Raw genomic sequence first — 25109 nt, 5'->3', positions numbered from 1 at the left:
AAGGATGGTGTCGACGCTCACCTCTTTACCAAAATGCGCATCTGCGATTAATCCAACGATTTAAGAACAATGTTCCACAGCAAGCGATTGCAAAGATTTTAGGTATTTGACTCTCTGTGGTGCATAATATTATCAAAACATTCAGGGAATCCTTAAGGATTTAGGGGAACTGGACAGAGGAACTGGTTGGGGGAACTGGTCAGCCTACTCTAATGAGGGCAGTATTCTGTACAATTATGGAGAATACAGAATGTAGACCAGACAAAAAGAGTTAGTTAAGAGTAACCAGGTACTACTGGGGCTAACAGGCCTAGGTCCACCCACTTATATACCCACTTATAATTGGTGCATTCATGTATGAAAGTATGAAAGTTTGAAAGTATGAAAGTTTTGTGAATCAATAAGCCAAAAACACAAATGAAATGCCCTCATGTGGCATATTTGAAATTCCATTTTTAACATCAACAAATCAAAATCTTAGCGTAAAGAACATACCCACACACATTTTCTAAGCCGCTTATCCTTCTGGGTCGCGGGAGGGAGCTGGAGCCTATCCCAGCAGTCATTGGGTGGAAGGCAGGATACACCATGGACAGGTCACCAGTCAATCGCAGGGCAAGGGTAAAGAGCAGTGCTGTTTTAATTAAGCGGATGTGTACATCATCTGTTTACTTTCCCAAAAGAAGTGATCTGAGAGTGACTTTGATTCTGTCTGTTTAGATTCTGAGCACTTTTTCATTCTTTATCTGAATGCAAAGGGCTGCATACTGTGTTTAAATAAGTAAAGGCATAATAGTCAAAATTGCTATATGGATTTTGCATCACAGTTCATTGTGTGAATAGTTAAAATTCATCATAAAAACCGAGTTCACTATTATACAGGGAGATTCACTCAAAAGAGGCCCTGAATATTCTGTTGTAACTCCTGTTAGGATGAAGCAATCTGAACCAAAAAATACACTACATACCTTGACGTATGTGTAATCGATTGCGTTACATGCGATGCTGGAAACGATCTCTGTTTTCTGCCAGACACATGAAGGGGTACGGGGGTGTGCACCCAGAGGTTTCAAACTGAGGTTTAACTGTCAGCTGTCCGGCGCCTACCTCGTCACTCTGACGCAGGGGCATCCTGGCTTGTTCAAAGCTCCATATACTGAGGAGCACATTGCATGTTGTTTCATTCAGATTGCTTCATCCTAGAGAGTTATTACAGAATATTCGGGGCCTCCTTTGAGTGAATCTCCCTGTATTAATCATATTGAAATGTAATGCTCTCTGATAATGTTACAGGACGGCAAAGAGGCGGACCCAAGTGCAAAGATGAGAACCTGTGAGAAAGGGTGTTAAATAAATTTATTGAGGCAATGGAGTGTGAATTGTGCACACTGGGGTTGAGATGACCCAGAGCCACGCTCAAACCGCCGATGTACTGATCGGCGGTCCATGGAGTTACCGCTGTGCACAGGCAACAATGGGTATAACCCCTCAAGGAACGGGAAATAAAAAGGAGGAAAAGGGGGCAAACAAAGGAAATGCTGAACACAGCTCAAACAAAGGCTGAACTAGAAACGTGGAATTAAAGATAATGAGAAAACAAAAGACACTTCCACTGTAATTATGAAGGGAAGGCAGACTTTGTTTCATTTGTTTGCTCTTAGTGGAGCAAATACCTTTTGTATGGCTTGGAGCAGTTTGTAGCTCAAACCTTCCAGTGTTTTTTTGGGGGGGGCAATTACTCTCTTTAGTTTTTTCCAGCACTCTTTTTTTTCTTTTTGTTTTTCCTTTCTTTTTCTTTTCTTTTTGTTTAAATACCCACCTGGGCTGCATACCGTACCGTTCACCCCTCTACAAAGGTGTGACAAAGGCCTGCTGAAGTTATGGCACTTCAAATTTGTGAGAGAAATGAACAGTTTGAATTATACTATACTTATTACAGTATGTCAGTGTTGTTGAATAATAATGTTGTGGCTATGTTGGTTTACTGTAGCCACATATAGTTAATTGAAATGTAAATAATCCTGTTAATGTGCATGTTGGGTTTTTGCGAGGATACCCTGAATCCTGGAATCTCGCCTTGATTGAAGAAATGGTGAACCAACCACTTCCATCACAAAGATGGAATCATGTCTTCGAGATGTAGCACCTGCTGATTTGACTTTTCCAAACCCTGCTACTGGTGGTAGGAGGGAGCTTACCTGAACCACGGGTTCTCTTTTTACTTTTCCAGGACATCTTTGGAGAGGTGTGACTGTGTCTTAATGCCCATGCTTTGTTATTTTCTGATACTTTAAGGCTGTACTCAAGTTGTCAACTTGTAAAGTTAGCCAAGCTGGCCAAGATCTTGCCAAAATGGTCAACCAGCTCTAACCAGCTCAATTAACCTGGTCTACCAGCTCTTACCAGAATCACCTGGTCTTCTAGATCTAACTAGCTTGTCCAAGTTGGTCATCCAGTTTCTCCAGCTCATTTTGATGTTCACATTCCTTTTAGCTAGTGGAGTTGGAAGCTGCAGTTATTGGTCATGTCTGTGACGTTAGCTTCCTATTGGAGCAGGGAGATTATTCCCACCCCTTTTCGAGAAACCTACCGGGGCGAAAATATGGAGATGAAAGCTGTGAATTGAACCAGTCAAACAGACTGCAAACTGATGACTTTGTTAGATGTTGAGGTGTATTTAGAAGAGTGCTTTTATAGAAGAAGGCAAAAAACTCTTAACTTTTAGTATAAGTCGATATTGTAGTATTTAGGAGTTCCATGTGCTCTGTTTTTGCAGGTTTGGAATGTTTAAATTAAGGGGGCCCCATAGGGAGTAGGCCTCTCACTTTCTCCCTTCTTCTCTTAGTTCCAAATAGATGAGATCATTTTAATAAGGACCATATGTTCTGTCTCATTTTTTCAACAACAAGCAGCCTATATAAGCCGTTGGCTCTAGTGGTCTGGGGGGGGCACTTTAGAATTGGTACGGATCCCCTCTCAGGTACTTTATAGTGCTTGATATGATCCTGTTTTACTTTGTAATAAACATCTAATACTAGGAAGACAGTGTCAGCGGAGTCTCCTTCATCATCTTCACATCATCGCTACTTAATAAACAACAAGATTTGGCGTCACGAACAGGACTGCAGACAAGATATTGGCGTCACGAATTTCGGACGTGTTGTGGCTGGCTGCGTCGCCGACAGCTTTGGCACACTTACTCCCGCACATGCCGGTATTTCAGGTGCGATTTTCACGTTTGTGTGCTGGTTTTTTCGTTGAGGCTGTTGGGTGTTTGCTGTCTAGTCGCACCATAAAGAATCATGTGTGTGTATATGCCATGCTGTGTTGATGTTTGGAGTGCTTCTCCATTCTAAATTGGGGTTTATGGCTTTGTAAACGCTGCAATAAAAAGGGGGAGTATTATAGAGAAAAGGAAAGCTGATATAAAAGTGTAGAATACCCTAATTAGTAACGATAAGGTGAGCTAAATAACACCATGCGAGATTAATGAAGGTTGGGCCCTTATCTTCTTAACGGTAAGACGTGTATATTAGTCACTGCGTGAAAGTTGGCTTAGAGAAATAGTCAGATTAGGTTAAAAAAAGGGAAAAAAGTGGAAAGTAACAGCCCAGGGCCCTGGGGAAATTAGATTAAGGGGAAATTGGATTGATGGGAAAAAAAAGAGGCGAGAATAAGAGATGTTAAAGAAAATAGAAAGGATAAGAGTTAAAGAGAAATAAGAGAAGTTATAGAGAATAGAGATGATATGAGTTAAAAGAGAAAAGGAGCCGCAGATCTGGACCAAGGCCCTCTGGGAGGTGGTTTTAGATGGACCTAAAATCCTGGAATTTCGGGTCAGTTCAAAGGAACTGGAGGTGTGGAATGGAAAATTCAATTGTAAAGTTCCCACTCAAACACTAGTTGACAAACAGTGTCTGAAGCAGCTTTTTATTGAATGTTCACACCTCATAAAGGTAGCATAAAGTTAGAAGGAAAAGAGGAAAAGGAGCGGCAGGAAAAAGCATGCTATAGGGTTAAATGTTATTTGTGTCTTCTGTGTTTTCTAAGCTCGCTGTGTGCTCCTGTGTGAGGGGGATTGGCCCCCCCTCTTACAGTGCGTGTGCGGAGCTGGTCTCTGTGTGTGTGTGTGTGTGTGTGTGTGTGTGTGTGTGTGTGTGTGTGTGTGTTGTTTGTCTTGGCTGTGTTCCAGCTGTGGGACTGGCTTTAGGAATGTATAAATGATAAGGTGTAAAAGCATATGAACATCTTTACGAGAGGACATTTCTTTGATTTTGTTAACACCTTTCTTGGGGGACATTTTTGGATTTGTTAAGATTTATGAGCCTCAGAAAAAGAGGACTTTTATAAATTTACATAGTATTCATGAGCCTCATTCAGGGGACTTTGATAAGCTTTATGAGCCCCCAAGAAGGACGTTTATGATTTTGGAGAGGAGTGGAGAGACCAGTGAGGATGTTTGTGTGCCTGGGTAAAGAAAAAAATTAATAAGTATTATTAATAATGTGCTAAGGTATTATTAGAGTGAAATAAACTGATATTTCTTTATTGATGATAGCTTGGTGTTTAAAGGAGGAAAACATTTGTTATAGATAAAAAAAAGACCTAAGTGTTGGCAGATAAACGGCGTAAATCATATGGGATTGCTTATTGTGTTGTTAAAAATACCTAGTGGGTTCATTTGATACTTAATTCTGATTTGTTTCTTCCTTTCTCCACCTATGGGGTGTGTGAGAATTGGAGAGGAGAAAGAGGGAGAAATAAAAAAAAATAGAAGAAGAAACAGAAAAGAGAAGAATAACAGAAAGGGGGGGGGCGGAAGAAAATGATGAGAGAAGGAGAAAGACAGAGAGAAAAAGAGAGAAAAGTGTATGTGTAGAGAGAGAGAGAGGAAGCAGGAAGCTGACACAGAGTGAGGCCTGCTGATTTAGGAGGCAAAGGGGTCAGCTCATGTCGCAAGGGGGGAAGTTGCTGAAGCTAAAGAAGAGAGGAGATGTTGAAGGCTGAAGAGAGCCAGAAGAAAATGTGTGGAGAGAGGGTTATATAACTCGTAAGGTAGTAGTTGTGATAGAAGATTTGAGTTCTACTGGGAGTTTTCATGGTTGCTACAAGAGTTCAGGAACAATTCACCACAGCAACTACTCCAAGGGTGAATATTGCATCGATGAGGCTATTACTTTAGCTATGACTTTGAAGGGGATGAATGCTACTTCAGGGAAGGCGCCAATTTCTACTTTTGTTACTTCTGGAAATATTACAAGTGAGGTTGGGCCAAAGGCAACCTTTGCTAATAAAACAGTGACAACATCTCTGTCGCCTACGAAATTTGTAAATGTCACACCAACACCTGGTATGACATTTTTGTACTTTAAAGAAGTAGTAAATATAACCCAGAAACCTATGTTAAAAATAGAGCTTAGTGTGAATAGTAGTAATGAGATTTTTGAACCTAGAGAACAGATGGTGGAAGAGCATGATGCAGATTCATCTGTGACAGCTCAGAGGACTATTTTAGATGTGGAAGAGGAGTTTTTTGACTTTGACTGGACACCAGAAGACGTGACTGATCAGTATCATGTATCACAGAAGAGGGAAATTTAGTGGAAGGCATATGGATTTGATTTCTAGGTGTTACAAATCGCAGACCCGGGGGCAGGTAGGAACTTATGGTTCCAGCAGTTAACTCATTCTGTAAGATCGGTTAGGAAGCTGAATTGTCCATGTGTGGTGAAAGTTCCAACATCAGGCACATGGCCTTCTATTTTAGAGACAGTACCAGAACCATTAAGTGCTAAATGTCAATCTTATGCATTATCGTGGCTGTTATATCAGCAGCAATCAGCAGAAGATAAGGTAATGGCTCTGTCAGTGCATCTGTTTAGACCTAAACATAATTGTTCTTGGTTGGGAGAGTTACGATATGTGAATTTACTTGATCAGTGTAACATGACAGAACCACTCAGACGTTCGCGGATAAAAAGACCAAAAAGGCTTTACTGTTTGAATCATCAATCAAAATTGTTGTCAGGAAACAGGCACAGGTCAAATCCAGAAAGGGCAGCAAGTAAAGAAACACAAACATAACAACAGGCAAAAATAATTCAAAAGGGGTCAGACAAAAACAGGTGAGTCAAAATACAGATGAATAGTCAAAACTGGAAAACATAACACAGGAAATAAACGCTCAGTAGCTCTAGAAAGAACCAATACCTTGCACTGAACTGTTCTAAAAGCCCAGGCTTTATACTAAAGCTGATGAGAGGTCACAGGTGTAACAGATCAGTGCTCAGGAGAGAGAGACCTGTGATAGGAGCATGGTGGAGGGTCAGGAGTCATGTGATCTCCCAGAGGATTCTGGGAGATGGAGTCCAGGGAAACCCCTGAGCCATAGGGATGCATGACAATCAGCATGAAAATATGATAACAGCGATCCCTGATCCGCTGGAAGTGAAATCTGTGGGGTTTGTGGTGATAAGGCATATATATTTCTACCGTATGGGTGGATAGGATGCTGTTACATGGCAACGTTGAAGCTTCCATATGAGGTTTTTACTGTCCAGAAGGGAAAAGTGTCTGTTGAGTTTCAATCTGATGCTATTTCTGGAAGTAGGAAGAAAAGGGAACTGGCACAATTTCATAATCTGGAGTCCTATCATTGGAAGATAAGTCTAGGAGAGAAGTGGGGTATAGGATTATTTCCATGGTATGGTGTGACATTTTTGGCAGATCACATTGATAATATTACCGACAGGGTCTTGCAAATGAGACTACAAGAGGTTTTGAATACTTGTCAAATACTCAAAAGAGTCATAGACTGACGGTGCTGAAACATGACATGGCTCTTGATTATCTTTTGGCCAAACAAGGTGGCCTATGTGTGGCTTTGAACTTAACTGGGGATGCCTGTTATACTACATTCCTGATAGTTCTGCCAATATGACTAGTGTCATAGATGCACTGAAGCATATAAGGGATGCATTTGGCCCATTGGAAGGAGCTGGATGGTCTGCAAATGCTTGGTTGCAGGAGAAATTAGGACCGTTGGGAGCAGTGTTGGTTCAGATTATGGTAGCAGTTCTTATATCATTGAGTTTGATGTTCTGTTTCTGTACATTGTTGTTGACTTTTGCGAAGGCTATGATATTGAGATGGGTTGGTGTTGTGATGCCTGGAGATCAAGTTCAGATGTCATTACTACATAGGACTGACACAGACGATGACGAGGAAGTGGTGATAGAAGGCGAACTGATGGAGAAATATCCATTTTGAATATCTATTCTTATTATAGTCTTAACATTTATTTCTGTTACTATTTGGGTATTTAGTAGCCTCTTACCATAGAGTGGGATGATAGCGGGGGAAATAAAAAGGTGATTTATAACTTGGAATAATGTGAAAGTATGATACTTTTGATTTCACATTTACTTATAAGGTGTTAATCTGTATTTGATGTTTCAATTTGCATCTGTTGTTTTTGCAAAAGATACTGGTTGGTGGTTTTCTTTTCTTTCCTTCAAGAATGATGTTGGGGGAAGACCACTGTAAGGGTGGTTGGATCTTCGGGGACCCCGATGTGCATGGACAATAAGACTGGACTGAAGGACTTTGAATAAGGACACTGTGATACAATGCCCAGAGTCAACATATCATCAACACTACACTGAGAGTCGACGCTGCTGAGGAGCTGCAGTGTGATACATTTTTATGTCTCATATATATATTTGCATTGTATTGGCTTTTGTTCTATTATATTGTAATGTGTGATATTGATAGAGGACATTTATAAGGTAGTGATAATCTTTGTAAGACATACTAGTTGGATTGAGTGTTTGAGTAGTACTTAAATTTATGACACTTTCTTTGGTTTAATTGCTTGAAGACCGATGTTTTCTGTTATGGGGTGAGTACATTGGGACCTCAGATGTTTTTTTTCTTTTTTCGGGTGCTTAGGGATATTGGTGTTAGGCAGGGAAAGGTCCATTGGAAGGTCTGATGGGTCAACCAGCCTGAATGTGGACATTGTTTTGATTTTATTTTCTGAGGTTTCCATATGTATTTGCTTAAGTCATATCTCTATCCAATTTATCAAAATTCCTCCTTTTTAAATTGGTCTGGAGTACTCTATGTGGTCGCCTAAGGCAGAGGGGCTGTGAGAGAATTTTTCCTGTCTAGACTGTTTGATGGACATTTCAGGAATGATAGCTGCCTGACAGGTTTTTTCACTTTCACACTCCAGAAAGTTGTTGCATTGCTAAGGTTATGCTGTAGGAAGCATGTGTAGGAGAAACTGTTATTTTGTTACAACTGCAAACATGTATGTGATACTTTTTTGTTTTTCGAGACTTTGTGGTAGTCTCAAAGGGGGGAATATGAGATGTATTTAGAAGAGTGCTTTTATAGAAGAAGGCAAAAAACTCTTAACTTTTAGTATAAGTAGGCCTCTCACTTTCTCCCTTCTCTTAGTTCCAAATAGATGAGATCATTTTAATAAGGACCATATGTTCTGTCTCATTTTTTCAACAACAAGCAGCCTATATAAGCCATTGGCTCTAGTGGTCTGGGGGGGACACTTTAGAATTGGCATGGAACCCCTCTCAGGTACTTTATAGTGCTTGATATGATACTGTTTTACTTTGTAATAAACATCTTATACAAGGAAGACAGTGTCAGCGGAGTCTCCTTCATCATCTTCACATCATCGCTACTTAATAAACAACAATGTTACCTGGGTTGTGTGGGTACTTGGACGAAAAATGCACAGGACTCCAGCTCGGAAGTGTCTAAACCACTGTAATGGTACTTTTTTACATATATACACCGATCTGGCATAACATTCTTTGTTTCTACGCTCATTGTCCATTTTATCAACTCCACTTACTATGTAGGTGCACTTTGTAGTTCTACAGTTACAGGCTGTAGTCCATCTGTTTCTCTGAATACTTTGTTAGCCCCCCTTTACCCTTACGTGGTAGTGGTGTGTTAGTGTGTGTTGTTCTGGTACGAGTGGATCAGACACAGCAGTGCTGCTGGAGTTTTAAACACCTCAGTGTCACTGCTGGACTGGAGCTTTTGTCTCTGATTTTACATCTACAAGGTAGACCAACAAGGTAGGAGTGTCTAAAAAAGAGTGGACAGTGAATGGACACAGTGTTTAAAAACTGCACTGCTGTGTGTTTACATACATACATACATTTTATATAACGCTGCTGTCAGAAGAAACTTTGTATCTCCATTTTTGACGTTTTTCAGTTTTTGGCATAATTTGAAAATACATGTGGCCCTTTGTAGGTTAATTTCTTGATGAATGGAGATACGAGGTTAAAATAAAATTAAAAAAGTAAAAGTACGTTAAGGAACACCATGTCTGTTCATTCGTAAGTTTGTCTGGTGGTCATTTTGGTAAATTCTCTAGAGAAGTAGTAGAATGTAATTGCAAATTTAGCATGTGGAATCTGGTAAATACATCAGAGCAGTGTGATATTAGTTTAATTAATCCTTTTTGAAGAAATACAAATCACTAAGGTCTGTCTTTCTGAATGCTTTAATTAACTCAAAGTACAACTTGTAAGGCAGTCAAACATTAGCAAGCAAAAGATGAAATACGGAACCTGGTAATGTCCTTTTTTTAACTTCTTGAAAATAAGATTTTTATTTGCAATGCAAGCCATATTAGCTAAGCTGTTTAGCAGCATAAATGCCATGCATGATTTTTAATCACTATTTATCCTTGAAGTAGATGTTATCAGAGTAATTCTGGGCAGCCTGGAACTTCCACATATCTTTAGCCAGGATGCCGTTTCTGGAATGGAATATTTTGGCCAGAGGGGTGGCCATCGGAGAAGGACTGTAATCTGCACACTCTGGACCCTGCAGACTAGGAGCACATTTTACAGTATACGAGAAGAAGAAGGTGCCATACTGGAAGTAACATGTTTTACTCACATGTCCGCTTGTAAGAGGAAAGGAGCAGTTTCCAAGAAGGTCACTGTTCCAGTAAGTGTCTTCATCGTAGACTTCGAAAGTGATTGTTTTGTTGTTCGACATTTTGATAGGACCAAACTCAAACGATTCTTTCCAGCGGGGATTGTCATTGTTTGTAATTACTGCAGTGCGTTGTACTATTCGATCGTATCTGACTAGTACAGAGCCGTCTGTTTTAGTAAAGGTGTCTCCATATAAACCTTTGGCTCGTAGGTTGAAGACCCTCAGTGTGGCTAGACCTGTTCCAACAGGACAGCAGTTGGACTGTATATTTTGATTTGGTTCACAAACGCAGGCACAGCGATCTCTTGCACTACCCCTAGCCCCTATCTTACAAGATTCAGAGCAAACTTTTTTTAAGGCATTTGCACGGATATAATTTTCTACGGCCTTCTTTATTCCGTTCCTGGCAGGGTGCCTTAAGTTCAGCACTGAATGTAGGGGTTTAAGGGTGTATCTCACAACATCTGGGATGGTCTTCAGGGAGTTCAGCCACCGATTTAGAGCATATGGATGTGAGGCTCTGGAGAAAAGGAGATCCTCACCATTGATGTTCCCTCCTGTAATCTCTGTCTGTCGCTCATTAAACATTGAGCTGAATTTTTCATTTCCCATGGTCTTCTGTAACCTTTGACACTCTAGGGACTCTTCCCTCAAAGTAGCACCATTGTATGTGCCTGATGCTTCCACGTCCAAACAGTCTTTGACTGCTGTGTCCGAAAGTCCATTCATTGTTGCCTTGCAGGATCTGATGGCTGTTACTGCTTTCATCTTCCCACCCAACTCCACTCCTGTGGTAAAGTGTGTGCCAAACATGTCAATTATGCGTTGATAGGAGTGTGGATCATAGTTTCGAGGAAGAGACTGCACAGCCCGAAGAAACTCGCGATGCAGTGGGGGTGAGGATTTTATTTTGTAGCTGTGAATGAATTTGGGAGATATTCATATTTGTGAGTTGTACACAGTGCAAAAGTGCCTATGCAACATTTATTATAGGCTTATTTATTGATTTTACCATTTAAATTGATTTCACAGCAGAATGGCTCACCTGTAGAAGCTGCATTCGACAACATGCTTGGTGAAACTGAAACTGTCCTCCTTTGACTTCTTCATACCGAATTGTGATTCACGGGAATGAGTGCCTCCTAGCGAACCTAAACCTGTAAACATCAAATCAAGTCCAGTTTTCCAGTTGTTTGAGATTGGCGAAGTAGAGTCTTTCACAAGAGCTTCACTCGAATCATAAATCTGGCTGGAAACCTTCATTGAACACTTTGGGAGTGTTCTCCAGTGCACCACAGCCGCAGGTATCTTCTGCCTTGCATTGTTCATGTATGCGTTCCTGTACATTTTGCAGCCGCTGTTCCCGATGTTCCACTTCTCCATGTTGATGACGTAAGACTTTTTTCGCTCCATTTTCACTACGTCAAAGCCCTCTCCACCAAGGTTGTAGCCTGGAACGAAGACAGTATTCTTGCAATCTTTGGGACCGCCCAGTTCCAGCTGTTCTTCAGTATTCCCCATGGAGAGAAGGGAACACCATATCCAACAGCTGACAAGGTAATGACACATCCACCCCATTCTGTGAGAGGCTAAAAAAAAAAAAATTGTTATTTCTTAAATAATCAATGGGATTTAACTTATAGACAGTAATCAGTAAGCAGCCCACAGTACATACACAGCATTAAAGTATTAGCATTCAGTTAAAAAAAAATAATTTTAATTTACTTTCAATTACTTACTTATGTCTTGTGTCTTATCTGTATCTGAGATGTGAGTCAAGCCCAAATGTCTCATCTTAAATACTAGTGGCAGAGGGAGGGACAGATGCTACATTTACATGATGACTAATCTTAAAGGAGCCCAATGTAAAATACTGTCTTCATTAAAAAATAATATGTAACTGAAAAATAATATGTAACTGCAAAAAAACATCTGAAGAAAGTTTGGAATCATTTTGCTGTTTTTGTATGAAGTTTTCCTCATCAGACCTTGGAATTTTCCCCATGAGCAAAATTTTATGCCAAAGAAAGTAGAGATGGGGGTTTCAAGTCTTTTTGATCTGTTCACCAAGGCCATTCTTTTGGCTCGGACACGTGTTTGTTAGTCTTCATAAATCCATGTCTAAAGTTTCCCTTGCATGTTTCTGACATGAATGAGCTGCATTGTAACCAGAATATATGCATGAATTCCACTATATAAAAGACCTCAAAAGCAAAATAAACACACAAATAATAATGGATACAATGGAATATTTTGCTGTTGTCAGAACAAAACCTCTTATTTCCAAAATGATAATTTTACATGAGAAAAAAAAACATGCTTTACTTGTAATGTGAGTAAATGGAACCAGACGTTTTTCCAAGTCATTTTGGGCTGTTTCTTTTGGTCCATTCATGAAATTTACACACAATGTAAAGGACAACAGGTACTTTGAAATTACATCAAAAACTGAAAAATGTCAAAAATGAGTATAATGGAAAACCAAAAATGGAATGCATCCAAATTCGCATACTTATTCAGTATATATAAATTCAATTTGGTATGCACTATTTGACCATTAAAGAAGTATGTACTGTCAGTATGCAAGTGCAAAGTATCCGTATATTCTTGGACACATTACATCCACCATTTCTTTCACAAAGGTTCACGGGTGATGCTGAGCTTTACTCACCAAAATGATTTTCCTTTTAAACATGGCTGTGGTCCTTATGAGGTATGATTCTCTATTTTATTGACAGGCCAGTCACATTTGAAGAAGAATTTGATAAGAATAAATAAAAAAGAGCAAGACGACGTCAACAAGAACCAAAGAAAAACCACCATAAAGAAAGTGTATAACTGCAGCTGTGTCTGCACCACAGCACACTGTGTCAGCACAAGTGACGGCTTAACAGTTACACCACTATTTGTGTTCATGCAAATTAGATTGGATTATATCAACAATATTAATTTAGATTGGATTCTTTTGGATTGGAAATATCAACACCAATGATGTGAATGCAGTCTGGAGAAATAGCAATTCATAATAAATGACAAATTAACCATAATCAATGTGATGATAAAGACTTACGCAAACTGCTTATTTTATGATGCAGTTTGTTATTTAACTCAAAAATGCACAATTTTTATATACAGACACTTAAAAATAGTGGGCATTTTGGCTGGTGGGCTATTCTGGCTCTAAATAAGAATGGCAATTTATATTGTGTAAGGATGCATGCAACGGTATATCTGCGTCCTAGATACGTTTTTCTCATCTTTCACATAAAAATGAATACCCACCCCTTCTCTCCTGTCCCCTCTGCTCTCCGCCATTGTTAAATGACATCCCTCAACCTCGAATTCTTCTTAGGCTCCAGTGGAATCATGGGATAGGGCAGTGTGCTGTTTGATGAATGCTGCCTATTTGGACACATCATTTTCAGATGCAGTTTGAGGAAGCCATGGGGAAACCACAAGATAATACTGTTACAACAAAGACAAACGAACACTGAAACAATAGAGCTGCTTACACAAGAGACAAGACCAGAAATGGTGTGGCAAACAAACTATATAGGGGTGGCTGTGATAGCAAAGGGGTGGAGCTAGGAAGACAAGATGGGGTTGAATAGTTAAAGGGTGGAGCCAGACTAAGGCCCAATCCCATTTCTTCCTTTTACCCCTACCCCTTTGTTTTTGGGTGTCATCCTAACCCCATGGAACTGAGTTACAAAGGGTAGTGGTTGAAATCTCCCCTCTGAAATGGGACCCTCAAATAAAAAACAGCGTTACTTCATTAACAGCTACCAGCGCTGCTCTGTAGGCGACCCTGCCAGTCTGCAGTGACAGCAGAGGAGGGTAAAGTTCAGCTCCTCACTGCTGGGCTTTAGTTACATTTAGGGAATCATATGCCTTCAAAGAGGGGGGCAATTATTTATTATCACCCACCCCTAATTCTTCAGTCATATGAAGCTGAAGTCAGATATTCACCAGCTTCTTGTTCGAATTTTTCTCGTTCCACCTTAAATAGTCCAGCAGTTCTGACGACTGAAGCGCCAGAATGGAACTGCTGCACCATTTAAGGTAGAACGGTTAGCTAGCTACCGAGATATCAGCATACTATTAGCTATTTTTATTTAGGCTATTTTTATGCAATGGTTATCAGAATTTTTTAACACAGAAAATTTGTGGGTTTCTTCGGTCTCTTGTTCAGCCATCTTGCCGTTTTTTTTTCCTTCATATCACTCTGTTTGGAGTCTCTGAAAAACCTCCGTTTGGAGGGTCATGTAGCCCTAACACTTCACCCTCCCCCTCTATCTCAACAAGAATCGGGACACCCTACCCCTAGACGTGAACGCGCAAAACATAGTGGTAGGGGCGAGGGGTGAAATGGAATTGGGCTTAAGAAAACCATTTCCCTACTCTGATTTCTTAATCATTCTTTTCCTTGCCTTTTATTAAAAACAGACTAAAGGCCTGTCAGTACCTGATCTCCTGGCTGAAAATGTATGAGCTTCTGCTTGGCGATCAAATAAACGTTTCATTTTATTCTGAGAATTACCCAAATTTGCCTTTGCAAGTTCACACGCCTCATAGAGTCTTCCCCAAAATCCATTAACAAATCTACACCACTTATCCTTCTGGGTTGCAGGGGGTGCTGGAGCCTATCCCAGCAGTCATCGGGCAGAAGGCAGGAAAACACCCTGGACAGGTGCCATTACCAAATGCTATGCAAATAATTGACACAAAAATATGAACTTTGCCATATTGTTTGCACCACAAACAAAAAGGAACAAAGAATCTTCAAGTGCAAAAAAAAGATACTTTTGTGCCAGTTACACTAAGAAGGCTACTTTCCATTTTGGAAAAGTGAAAGTAGTGCATAAAGCTTTGTTGCTCCACTGAGGAACTTCACTTTTGAATGCTTCCACATGCAACTCCGATGGCATGGCAGTATTGATGGAGATTTTGAATAAATGTTCCCTTAATCAGTAATCAAATAGATTAGATATTGTAATCAATAACCAAATTGGAAGTATTGCCTAACAGAGAATAATAATTCTCTCACAAAGGAAAGGCCTTAAGATTCTAGACACTGGAAAGCCCCTGGGTTCAAAGAGAGGCCTGTTTGTACTTACTGACCCAGTGACGAGAGGGACAAGTTGGCCTTGACAAGTAGAGCAGACTGGTAAAAACCAGCTGAAACCAGTTTTTAAGGCGTGAGCTCAACATGCAGTTGCCAAACTGATAGACGAAGAAATGCATCTATTAGAAACTACCCCAGATAAATGGTATATAAACTGTTGTTTGGAACACTGTATTTGCGCACTGTATTTGAGCCACCTGATGCTGAAATAAAGAAGAAGCCTTTTTCTCTCTTCCACAAACTCAGCGTCTGAAGACTCTTTCCTTTTTGACATCTTTTGAGAATTTAGACTTAGAACAGATATTAGTGTAAGTGTTTAGTTGGTATTAAAAGATTTCTTTTTTATTCATAATATTATGTTGGAGGCCTGGGGTTGATGAGGATCACCTTCAGTCCTGACAGTATCTCGCAAGGCAAGGCGTCTCCAAAAGGCAGCTCAAACGGGGCTCAAACTGGGTTACATTGCCAGGGAGATGCCACTGTCAATCATGTGAAATGACATGCCCAGACAGTTGTGAACAGGCAGCAGCTCTACATTTTTGGAACATTTATCTACTATGAAATTGTGTTCGTTTATATATATTTCTCAAATATAACACTGGTAACACTTTTTCTGCAGCATATGTTTACTATTAAAACAACGTTCTAAACATTAGAAACCAGGTTTACTGGGGCTTTAACAACTTTACTGTAGGAAATAAAGAATCTGCACTGCAGCCAGAAGTGCTCTGAATTTAAATCCAAAGATGTTTAATGCTGTGCACATTTGAATGTTTTACAATTGTACATTTTACAAAAATAATAATATCCAAATATAAGGCAAAAATAACAAAATTAGCAACAAAAAAAGGTTTGTTAGGTTTAACTTTAGTCTTTAGTCTTGACCAACACTGCACTCTCTGACTCTCTGTGTGAGATAGAGCTGAACTGAAGACTCAAGAAGCAAAGCAGCACTTTTTTTATCTTCATCTGATGAACAGGCTCTAGTTTCAGATTCTACGACTGGCGGCCCAGAATTCAATTCCACCTCCAGAGCATGATTTTACTTTGGCTTTGCAATTTCAAAGCTTGGTTTCCTAAGTGTGGTACCAAGGCCTGCAGAGGGAATAAATGTATTGGATCATATTTTTGTGTCCATTATTTGTGTTGCATTTGTTAATGGCACCTGTCCAGGGTTTCCTGCCTTCTGCCCGATGACCGCTGGGATAGGCTCCAGCACCCCCTGCAACCCAGAAGGATAAGTGGCATAGATTTTTTAATGGCCTTTAGTAAAGGCAAGGAAAATAATGATTAAGAGATCAGTGTAGGGAAATGGTTTCCTTAGTCTGGCTCCACCCTTTAACTATTCAACCCCATCTTGTCTTTTGTCTTCCTAGCTCCACCCCTTTGCTATCGCAGCCACCTCTGTATAGTTTGTTTGCCACACCATTTCTGGTCTTGTCTCTTGTATAAGTAGCTCTATTGTTTCAGTGTTCATCTGTCTGATCTTGCATTGTTGTAACAGTATTATCTTGTGGTTTCCCCATGGCTTCCTCAAACTGCATCTGAAAATGATGTGTCCAAATAGGCAGCGTTCATCAAACAGCACACTGCGCTATCCCAAAATTCCACTAAAGCATAAGAAGAATTCCAGGTTGAGGGATGTCATTTCACAATGGCGGAGAGCAGAGGGGACAGGAGAGAAGGGGTGGGTATTCATTTTTATGTGAAAGATGAGAAAAACATATCATAAGACATAAATATAACACTGCATGCATCCTTTCACAATACAAACTGTTATTCTTATTTAGATCCAGCTCACCACTAAAGCCCACCACCAAAAATGGCATTTTTTAAGTGTCTGTTTATAAAAATTGTGCATTTTTGAGTCAAATAACAAACTGCATCATAAAATAAGAAGTTTGCATGAGTCTTTATCATCACTTATTGATTATGGTTATGGTTTGTTATTTCTCCAGACTGCATTCACATCATTATTGTTGATATTTCGAATAATCAAAGCTTCATTTCCTAAGTGTGGTGCCAAGGCCTGCAGAGAGAATAAATGTATTGGATGTGTCTGGATGAATGTTCTCTTATTCTTCCACCTCTTTTCTGGTTTGTTCTGCTATATAGGTGAACTTTCAAGCTTTGTTATCTGAGGGAACTTCACAAGTGGAAGAAAAGCAGATTTCCTACTCATTAATAGTGGCACAATCAAAATTTTTAAGTGCGATAGAAAACTCCTAGGTCCCAGGTCTAGGTGTCTCTTGCCTCCAGTAACCACTGGATCAGAAAGAGTGAATCATGAGCCTGTTGGATATCATAGTGGACAACAGCAACATTGTCCTCGTACAGAAGGTTTAATTCCCAGTCCAGGCAGAAATGCCAGCTATACCAATAAGAATGTCTAAGGTAGAATCCAAACGCTACATTCGCCCACCAAAGTAAGCCATGCTGGAAATGTAAATGCTCTGCTGAACCTGTTCTTTGCACTGGAGAAAGAGTCCAGTGTACAGCAAGAGGGTATGATAATGGATCAACGTCCTGCTCAAACCTTGTATATGTAGAGCCTGATCAATGCAGCTGTCCAGGGTTAGGGATTCATTGTTGCTGTGATAATCTCGAGGAACTTCAGTCATGAGACAATTGAGAGTGTTCTGACCAGTGGTATGATCTTATAGATCCTAGTGCACAGAATGAAATTTCTGAAAAGTACTTTCAGCTAATAAAAACATGAGGATGTAATTCGCTTGCTACTGTTATGTCTCAAACAAGGCACCACTCCACCCACTAGCGCATAATGTTAACCCTAAGGTTTGTTATACTACCTATTTAGGACTGTAAATTAATACATAATGAATATATCATGTTGCAGGTTGTGAAGGATTTGTTACCATGGATAAGCTGCGTTATGAATAAGAGGGAGAAAAACAGACGTCAGGTCTGTCTGTGTAGGGTTGATGGAAGGTAACTGGGGAGGTAAAATACAGTGTAAATGTCAGTGACCACCCTTCATTTATTTAATTTGAGACAAAACTGCCACCAAGTTATTCATATTTAAGTGTCAAATTATTTATATATAAGTGTCAGGAAAAAGCAGAAAACATTCATCATCTTCACAACATACACTAGAACCTCCATCCACATTATCTTCACAACATACACTAGAATCACCATCTACATCATCTTCACAACCCCTATCCACATCATCTTCACAACATACACTAGAACCACCATCTACATCATCTTCACAACATACACTAGAACCCTCATCCACATCATCTTCACAACATACACTAGAATCACCATCTACATCTTCTTCACAACCCCTATCCACATCATCTTCACAACATACACTAGAACCCCATCCACATCATCTTCACAACATACACTAGAACCATGATCTACATCATCTTCACAACATACACTAGAACCTCCATCCACATCATCTTCACAACATACACTAGAACCCCCATCCACATCATCTTCACAACATACACTAGAACCTCCATCCACATCATCTTCACAACATACACTAGAACCCCATCCACATCATCTTCACAACACACACTAGAATCACCATCCACATCATCTTCACAACATACACTAGAACCACCATCCACATCATCTTCACAACATACACTAGAACCCCATCCACATCATCTTCACAACATACACTAGAACCACCATCTACATCATCTTCACAACATACACTAGAACCCTCATCCACATCATCTTCACAACATACACTAGAACCCCATCCACATCATCTTCACAACATACACTAGAACCATGATCTACATCATCTTCACAACATACACTAGAACCCCCATCCACATCATCTTCACAACATATACCAGAACCATGATCTACATCATCTTCACAACATACACTAGAACCTCCATCCACATCATCTTCACAACATACACTAGAACCCCCATCCACATCATCTTCACAACATACACCAGAACCCCCATCCACATCATCTTCACAACATACACTAGAACCACCATCCACATCATCTTCACAACATACACTAGAACCCTCATCCACATCATCTTCACAACATACACTAGAACCCCATCCACATCATCTTCACAACATACACTAGAACCATGATCTACATCATCTTCACAACATACACTAGAACCTCCATCCACATCATCTTCACAACATACACTAGAACCCCCATCCACATCATCTTCACAACATACACTAGAACCTCCATCCACATCATCTTCACAACATACACTAGAACCCCATCCACATCATCTTCACAACACACACTAGAATCACCATCCACATCATCTTCACAACATACACTAGAACCACCATCTACATCATCTTCACAACACACACTAGAACCACCATCCACATCATCTTCACAACATACACTAGAACCACCATCCACATCATCTTCACAACATATACCAGAACCCCCATCTACATCATCTTCACAACATACACTAGAACCCCATCCACATCATCTTCACAACATACACCAGAACCATGATCTACATCATCTTCACAACATACACTAGAACCCCATCCACATCATCTTCACAACATACACCAGAACCCCCATCCACATCATCTTCACAACATACAGTAGAACCACCATCCACATCATCTTCACAACATACACTAGAACCCCATCCACATCATCTTCACAACACACACTAGAATCACCATCCACATCATCTTCACAACATACACTAGAACCACCATCTACATCATCTTCACAACACACACTAGAACCACCATCCACATCATCTTCACAACATACACTAGAACCACCATCCACATCATCTTCACAACATATACCAGAACCCCCATCTACATCATCTTCACAACATACACTAGAACCCCATCCACATCATCTTCACAACATACACCAGAACCCCCATCTACATCATCTTCACAACATACACTAGAACCCCATCCACATCATCTTCACAACATACACCAGAACCCCCATCCACATCATCTTCACAACATACACTAGAACCACCATCCACATCATCTTCACAACATACACTAGAACCCCATCCACATCATCTTCACAACATATACCAGAACCCCCATCTACATCATATTCACAACATACACTAGAACCCCATCCACATCATCTTCACAACATACACCAGAACCCCCATCCACATCATCTTCACAACATACACCAGAACCCCCATCTACATCATCTTCACAACATACACTAGAACCCCATCCACATCATCTTCACAACATACACTAGAACCCCCATCTACATCATCTTCACAACATACACTAGAACCCCCATCTACATCATCTTCACAACATACACTAGAACCCCCATCCGCATCATCTTCACAACATACACCAGAACCACCCTCCACATCATCTTCACAACATATACCAGAACCCCCATCTACATCATCTTCACAACATACACTAGAACCCCATCCACATCATCTTCACAACATACACCAGAACCCCCATCTACATCATCTTCACAACATACACTAGAACCCCATCCACATCATCTTCACAACATACACCAGAACCCCCATCCACATCATCTTCACAACATACACTAGAACCACCATCCACATCATCTTCACAACATACACTAGAACCCCATCCACATCATCTTCACAACATATACCAGAACCCCCATCTACATCATATTCACAACATACACTAGAACCCCATCCACATCATCTTCACAACATACACCAGAACCCCCATCCACATCATCTTCACAACATACACCAGAACCCCCATCTACATCATCTTCACAACATACACTAGAACCCCCATCCGCATCATCTTCACAACATACACCAGAACCACCCTCCACATCATCGTCACAACATACACCAGAACCACCCTCTACATCATCATCCTCACACATTTTGATTCTTTTCCACTGGTATTTCTGACGGTCTTGGACTGCAGCTGGGCATCAAACAAAGAAGAAACAACAACTGTTTTAATCAAAGAGCAAAAAACACACAATACTCCTGTAGAACCATTTATTTTTGAAACCCTGAAAGCATATTTCAAATGTGACTGTATAAACAAACAATTCACTATTTACAGCATTTAAAACTCTGTCACAACATCAAATTCAATAATTTGTACACAGAATTGCAAATTATTCAACCTACACTTGGCAAACTTATCAGCTACACCTCACATATAGGTGCACATTGTAGTTTTACAATCACTGAGTTTAGCCCATGGGTTGCTGCACTGTTTATCAGCCACCTTCTACCTTGTTCATAAATGGAACGGGACCACCACAAGACCACAGCCTACAAAATGTTCTCTTCGCAGCAGTGACACTCTGGTGGTATAGGCATGGTAGTGTGTTTGGTACTGCAATGAACATGTTAGGTATAGCAGAAGTGCTGGGATGCTGAATCACTTTTTCTGGACAAGGGAATGAACGCAACCGCAGAAGTGCTGTGTCAGGATTGACTTTACTCCTGCTCTGCTGCATCAGAGCTGCTCTTGGCTCGATGTTTTTGGGTGCGTATCACTCAATCTACCAGTGACACCAATGTGCATAAAAAAAAACAAAAAAAAAAACACACACACACACGCTTCTATACCATGCCACATCAGTGTCACTGCTAGAGGACCACCACCCACAACTTTCCAGGCAAGAGAGGCTCTGACAGTTGATTAGGGGCTATAGAATGGCTAACACAAATTGTGCAATGGAAGATGGACTATAGCTAGCCTGACTCTAATATTAACCTGAATCTAAATATAACTGGGCAGAACCAGGGTGAGGCTCTTTTGGGGGCTGTCATGGGCTGGAGGTTAGGGAACCAGCCCTGTGACCGAAAGGTCACTGGTTCGATAGCCTGAGCCGACAGTACATGAATGAAGTGCCCTTGATCAAGACACCTAACCCCAACTGCTCCCTGGGCGCTGCGGATAGGGCTGCCCACCACTCCGGGCAAGTGTGCTCACTGTCCCCTAGTGTGTGTGTTCACTAGTGTGTATGTGGTGTTTCCCTGCACGGATGGGTAAAATGCGGAGGTCAGATTTCCCTGTTGCGAGACTAATAAGGGTCACTTATTGGTATTTTTTCTTTTACACCTCCCAAAATGTCCAGAAACTGACCACAGATGAAAGACAGCATGGCTAGAAAATTGCACAGCAACAGAGGGGTTATAGTCTAACTGTACACAAGCAAGGTGTTTCTAATAAAGTGGCCAGTGACTGTACATCACTAATAACGTGTGCAATGGCATTTAACAAGAGTGTAGCTGAAAACAAGCATTTAACCAAAAATAATAATTTCAGAGACCAAAAAGAGCTTCAGATGGCTTAGGTGAGTTGTTGTTTAAAACAATTGTGTACTAGAAATATAAACTTCCTGTTTCCTGTTGTAACCCACAGAAATGTACTCACACCTTCTTCATGCATGATCGGTCATTTACCATAGCCAAAAATCTCAAATACAGTGCATGTTTAGGAGTGTTTGGAGCTGGACACACAAGATTAAGAAATATAGATTTCCTTGACACTTTAAATTTCATGGGAAGAGTGCAGGCCATTAAATGTCCTCAAATGTCAGTTTTAATGCAGTGCAAGGCCTTCAGTCCAGCTCCTGAAGTCCTTACCAATGGGAAAGCAGTGATACTTGGCTGTATCTATCTAGATACCTCAGAGAAAAACAATCCGGACTGGATAATTTTCTTTTGTGCTTTTCAAGAATTAAACCCCCTGTTTCCAATGAAATAAGAGTATTACTACAGTACTTGAAGAGTTCAAATACAAAAGGATGATTATATTAAATTAAAATGAACTAAAAATGACAGGCATGTTTTGTTTTACAGAAATCATTAGGCCTTCTCTGAAGACCTAGAAGGCCTTGAGGGTTCCCCGTTGAGGACGGGGTTATTCGGGTGGCTTTGAGAAGGTGGGCATCATGTTATTTTGTCAGCATGAACTCTCGTGAACTGAAAACATTTGGGCCACCTTTGTATTGTTATTAGGCTCTTGTCCAGACTGATGTCAAAGGTCAGGATGTATTCCTGGCATATTTTTCTCTTTTTACACAACCCCTTATTAATGATTCAGCAGTATTATTTTGAAGTTGTCTAACTAAAAAAACACTGAGACTAAACAAATAATAATAAAAATGCCGCTAAACTTGGTGAATTCGACTGCGCTCTAGAATGCTTTGTATTCTGAGGCTGCTTGATGCTGATTCACACCCTCCTCACAGTCTCTGATCTTCAAGCTGCACTGTGACACTGTGGTTTTGGTAGTCAGATGGGTTTCGGGTTTGTTTATGACTTGCCTATCAATCACTATGTGGTGTGAAATGTTCACTGCAGTCAGTCAAATAGGCCTACCAAGTAACTTCAGACAAACGTATGACAATGATAAATGCAGTAAGGTACAAGAGAGCACAGAATCTCAGCCTGCTTAGCTTGCTTTATCACATCTCAGACCACCTGTATTACTTTTTAACTTGTAGTTATTTATTGCAGGTCCATTGCCAGAGAGTTTCTAATGTCTAAGCATGAAGGCCTATGGCAGACATGTAATATCTTGATAGGGGAGGGTGGAGCATGACTTAACGCACTTTAGGTTTTATGGTGTTTGAGTAAAATGAATTTATTTATACAGTAATCTGCACATCTGTGCTACAAATGCACATACAGTTTATGAACAATTCAGCTAAAAGTGGCTGGAGTGCAGATGTTACAACTTAACCATAAACAGCGTTAACTGTAACGGATTAAGGGTCGCTATGAAGTCTTGTAAACACAATTCATGTTGTTAAATAATATCGTTTGAACCTGACAAGCCTTCTACCCTAAATAAGCAAATATATTCATCAGAATGAATGATTCATTATTTTATCTGTGAATTTTGATAGCAATCAGTCAGATATTTCTCAAAATCTGCATGTCTCAGAATTCCTTCCTCTACTATTTTAATCTCCCTCTGTAATATAGAACCATTTTGAAGCATGTAAATAACTCATAGTTTTAGCAAACCAGGCAGCCTCACATGACGGGGCAAGTTTAATACAATATTATTAGTAGTATTTAATGATAATAATAATAATAATAATAATAATAATCATTTATATAGCATTTTTCATGCCGGTGGCAGCCCAAAGTGCTTTACAGACAGGAGATAAAGCTTAAAAGTAATACAATAAATTGTAAGTATTAATTTAGAATCATATAAATGAAACAGATCAAATTAAAAGATAACAACCACAAGATGTAGAGTTTAAATGAAATGCTGAGTTAAAGAGAAACGTTTTCAGTTGTGATCTGGTGATCTAAGCTCCACAGTTTAGAAGCAGAATAACTGAAAGACACGTTTCTCCACGTTTTCTGTATTTTACTGAGGGTGTTTGTAGGTCAGAATCTGCAGATCTCAGATCATAAACAGACACTCAGTGATGTAAGCGATGCTTTAAGGTCATTTAGAGCTTTAAAAACTAGTAGCAGGACTTTAAAAACTATCCTGAATGATACAGACAGCCAGGGCAGCTCTTTTAAAGTGGGAGTGATCTGATCTCTCTGTGTTGTTTTTGTTAGGATGCTGCTGCATTTTGCACGAGTTGTAAGGGATGCGTTGTTTTCTTAGGACGTCCAGTAAGAAGACCATTACAGTGATCAACTCTGCTTGTAACAAACGCATGAACAAGTTTCTCTGCGCCGCCCTGAGAGAGAAAAGGCCTTTAGTGATATTTCTCAAATGATAAAAAGCTACTTTAGTGAATGTGTTTACATGTGGGATAAAACAGAGCTCAGAGTCTAAGATCACACCCACCATTTACATGATAACTATAGCACGATTTGATCTGGGCATAAAATCTTCCAAAAAATTGACTGTTTTGAATGTGTATGGAGTGGATATGGAGATCATTCATTGTTTACTTTAGGAGGAATGGTTGCAATATTGTATTAAACTTACTCCGTCATGTGAGGCTGTACGTTAGCCTGGTTAGCTCTCACTATGAGTTATTTGCATGCTTCAAAACGGTGCTATA

General features: G+C 40.1%; 1 protein-coding gene across 2 annotated transcripts; it reads right to left on the bottom strand.

Annotated features, from left to right (window-relative positions):
• Positions 1 to 9702: 9702 nt before the first annotated feature.
• Positions 9703 to 13432, bottom strand: LOC118805255 (perforin-1-like). Of its 2 annotated transcripts, none has more exons than XM_036565930.1 (3): positions 13267 to 13432; positions 11030 to 11573; positions 9703 to 10900 (listed from the first exon to the last, which is right to left on the bottom strand). In XM_036565930.1, the coding sequence occupies exons 1-3, from the start codon at positions 13310 to 13312 to the stop codon at positions 9718 to 9720; spliced, it is 1773 nt and encodes a 590-aa protein (XP_036421823.1). In that variant the 5' UTR covers positions 13313 to 13432; the 3' UTR covers positions 9703 to 9717. The 2 variants fall into 2 exon arrangements, with proteins under 2 accessions (XP_036421823.1, XP_036421824.1); XM_036565931.1 differs by lacking the exon at positions 13267 to 13432 and adding an exon at positions 11724 to 11741.
• Between the last annotated feature and the right edge of the window lie 11677 nt (positions 13433 to 25109).

Source organism: Colossoma macropomum, unplaced genomic scaffold, assembly GCF_904425465.1.
Source record: "Colossoma macropomum unplaced genomic scaffold, Colossoma_macropomum, whole genome shotgun sequence".
Classification (NCBI taxonomy): domain Eukaryota; kingdom Metazoa; phylum Chordata; class Actinopteri; order Characiformes; family Serrasalmidae; genus Colossoma; species Colossoma macropomum.
The sequence above is the reverse complement of the archived record's forward strand: the minus strand, read 5'-3'. Positions and strand labels throughout refer to the sequence as shown.

What these genes read in the sequence shown, in the direction of transcription:
- LOC118805255 (XM_036565930.1), bottom strand. Translation starts at nt 13,312, where the DNA reads ATGTCATTTAACAATGGCGGAGAGCAGAGGGGACAGGAGAGAAGGG. An exon ending in GAGGGGACAGGAGAGAAGGG is followed by an intron (nt 11,574 to 13,266) that starts GTGGGTATTCAT and finishes TTTTTTTTTTAG; the next exon opens with CCTCTCACAGAATGGGGTGG. An exon ending in GTCGAATGCAGCTTCTACAG is followed by an intron (nt 10,901 to 11,029) that starts GTGAGCCATTCT and finishes ATTCATTCACAG; the next exon opens with CTACAAAATAAAATCCTCAC.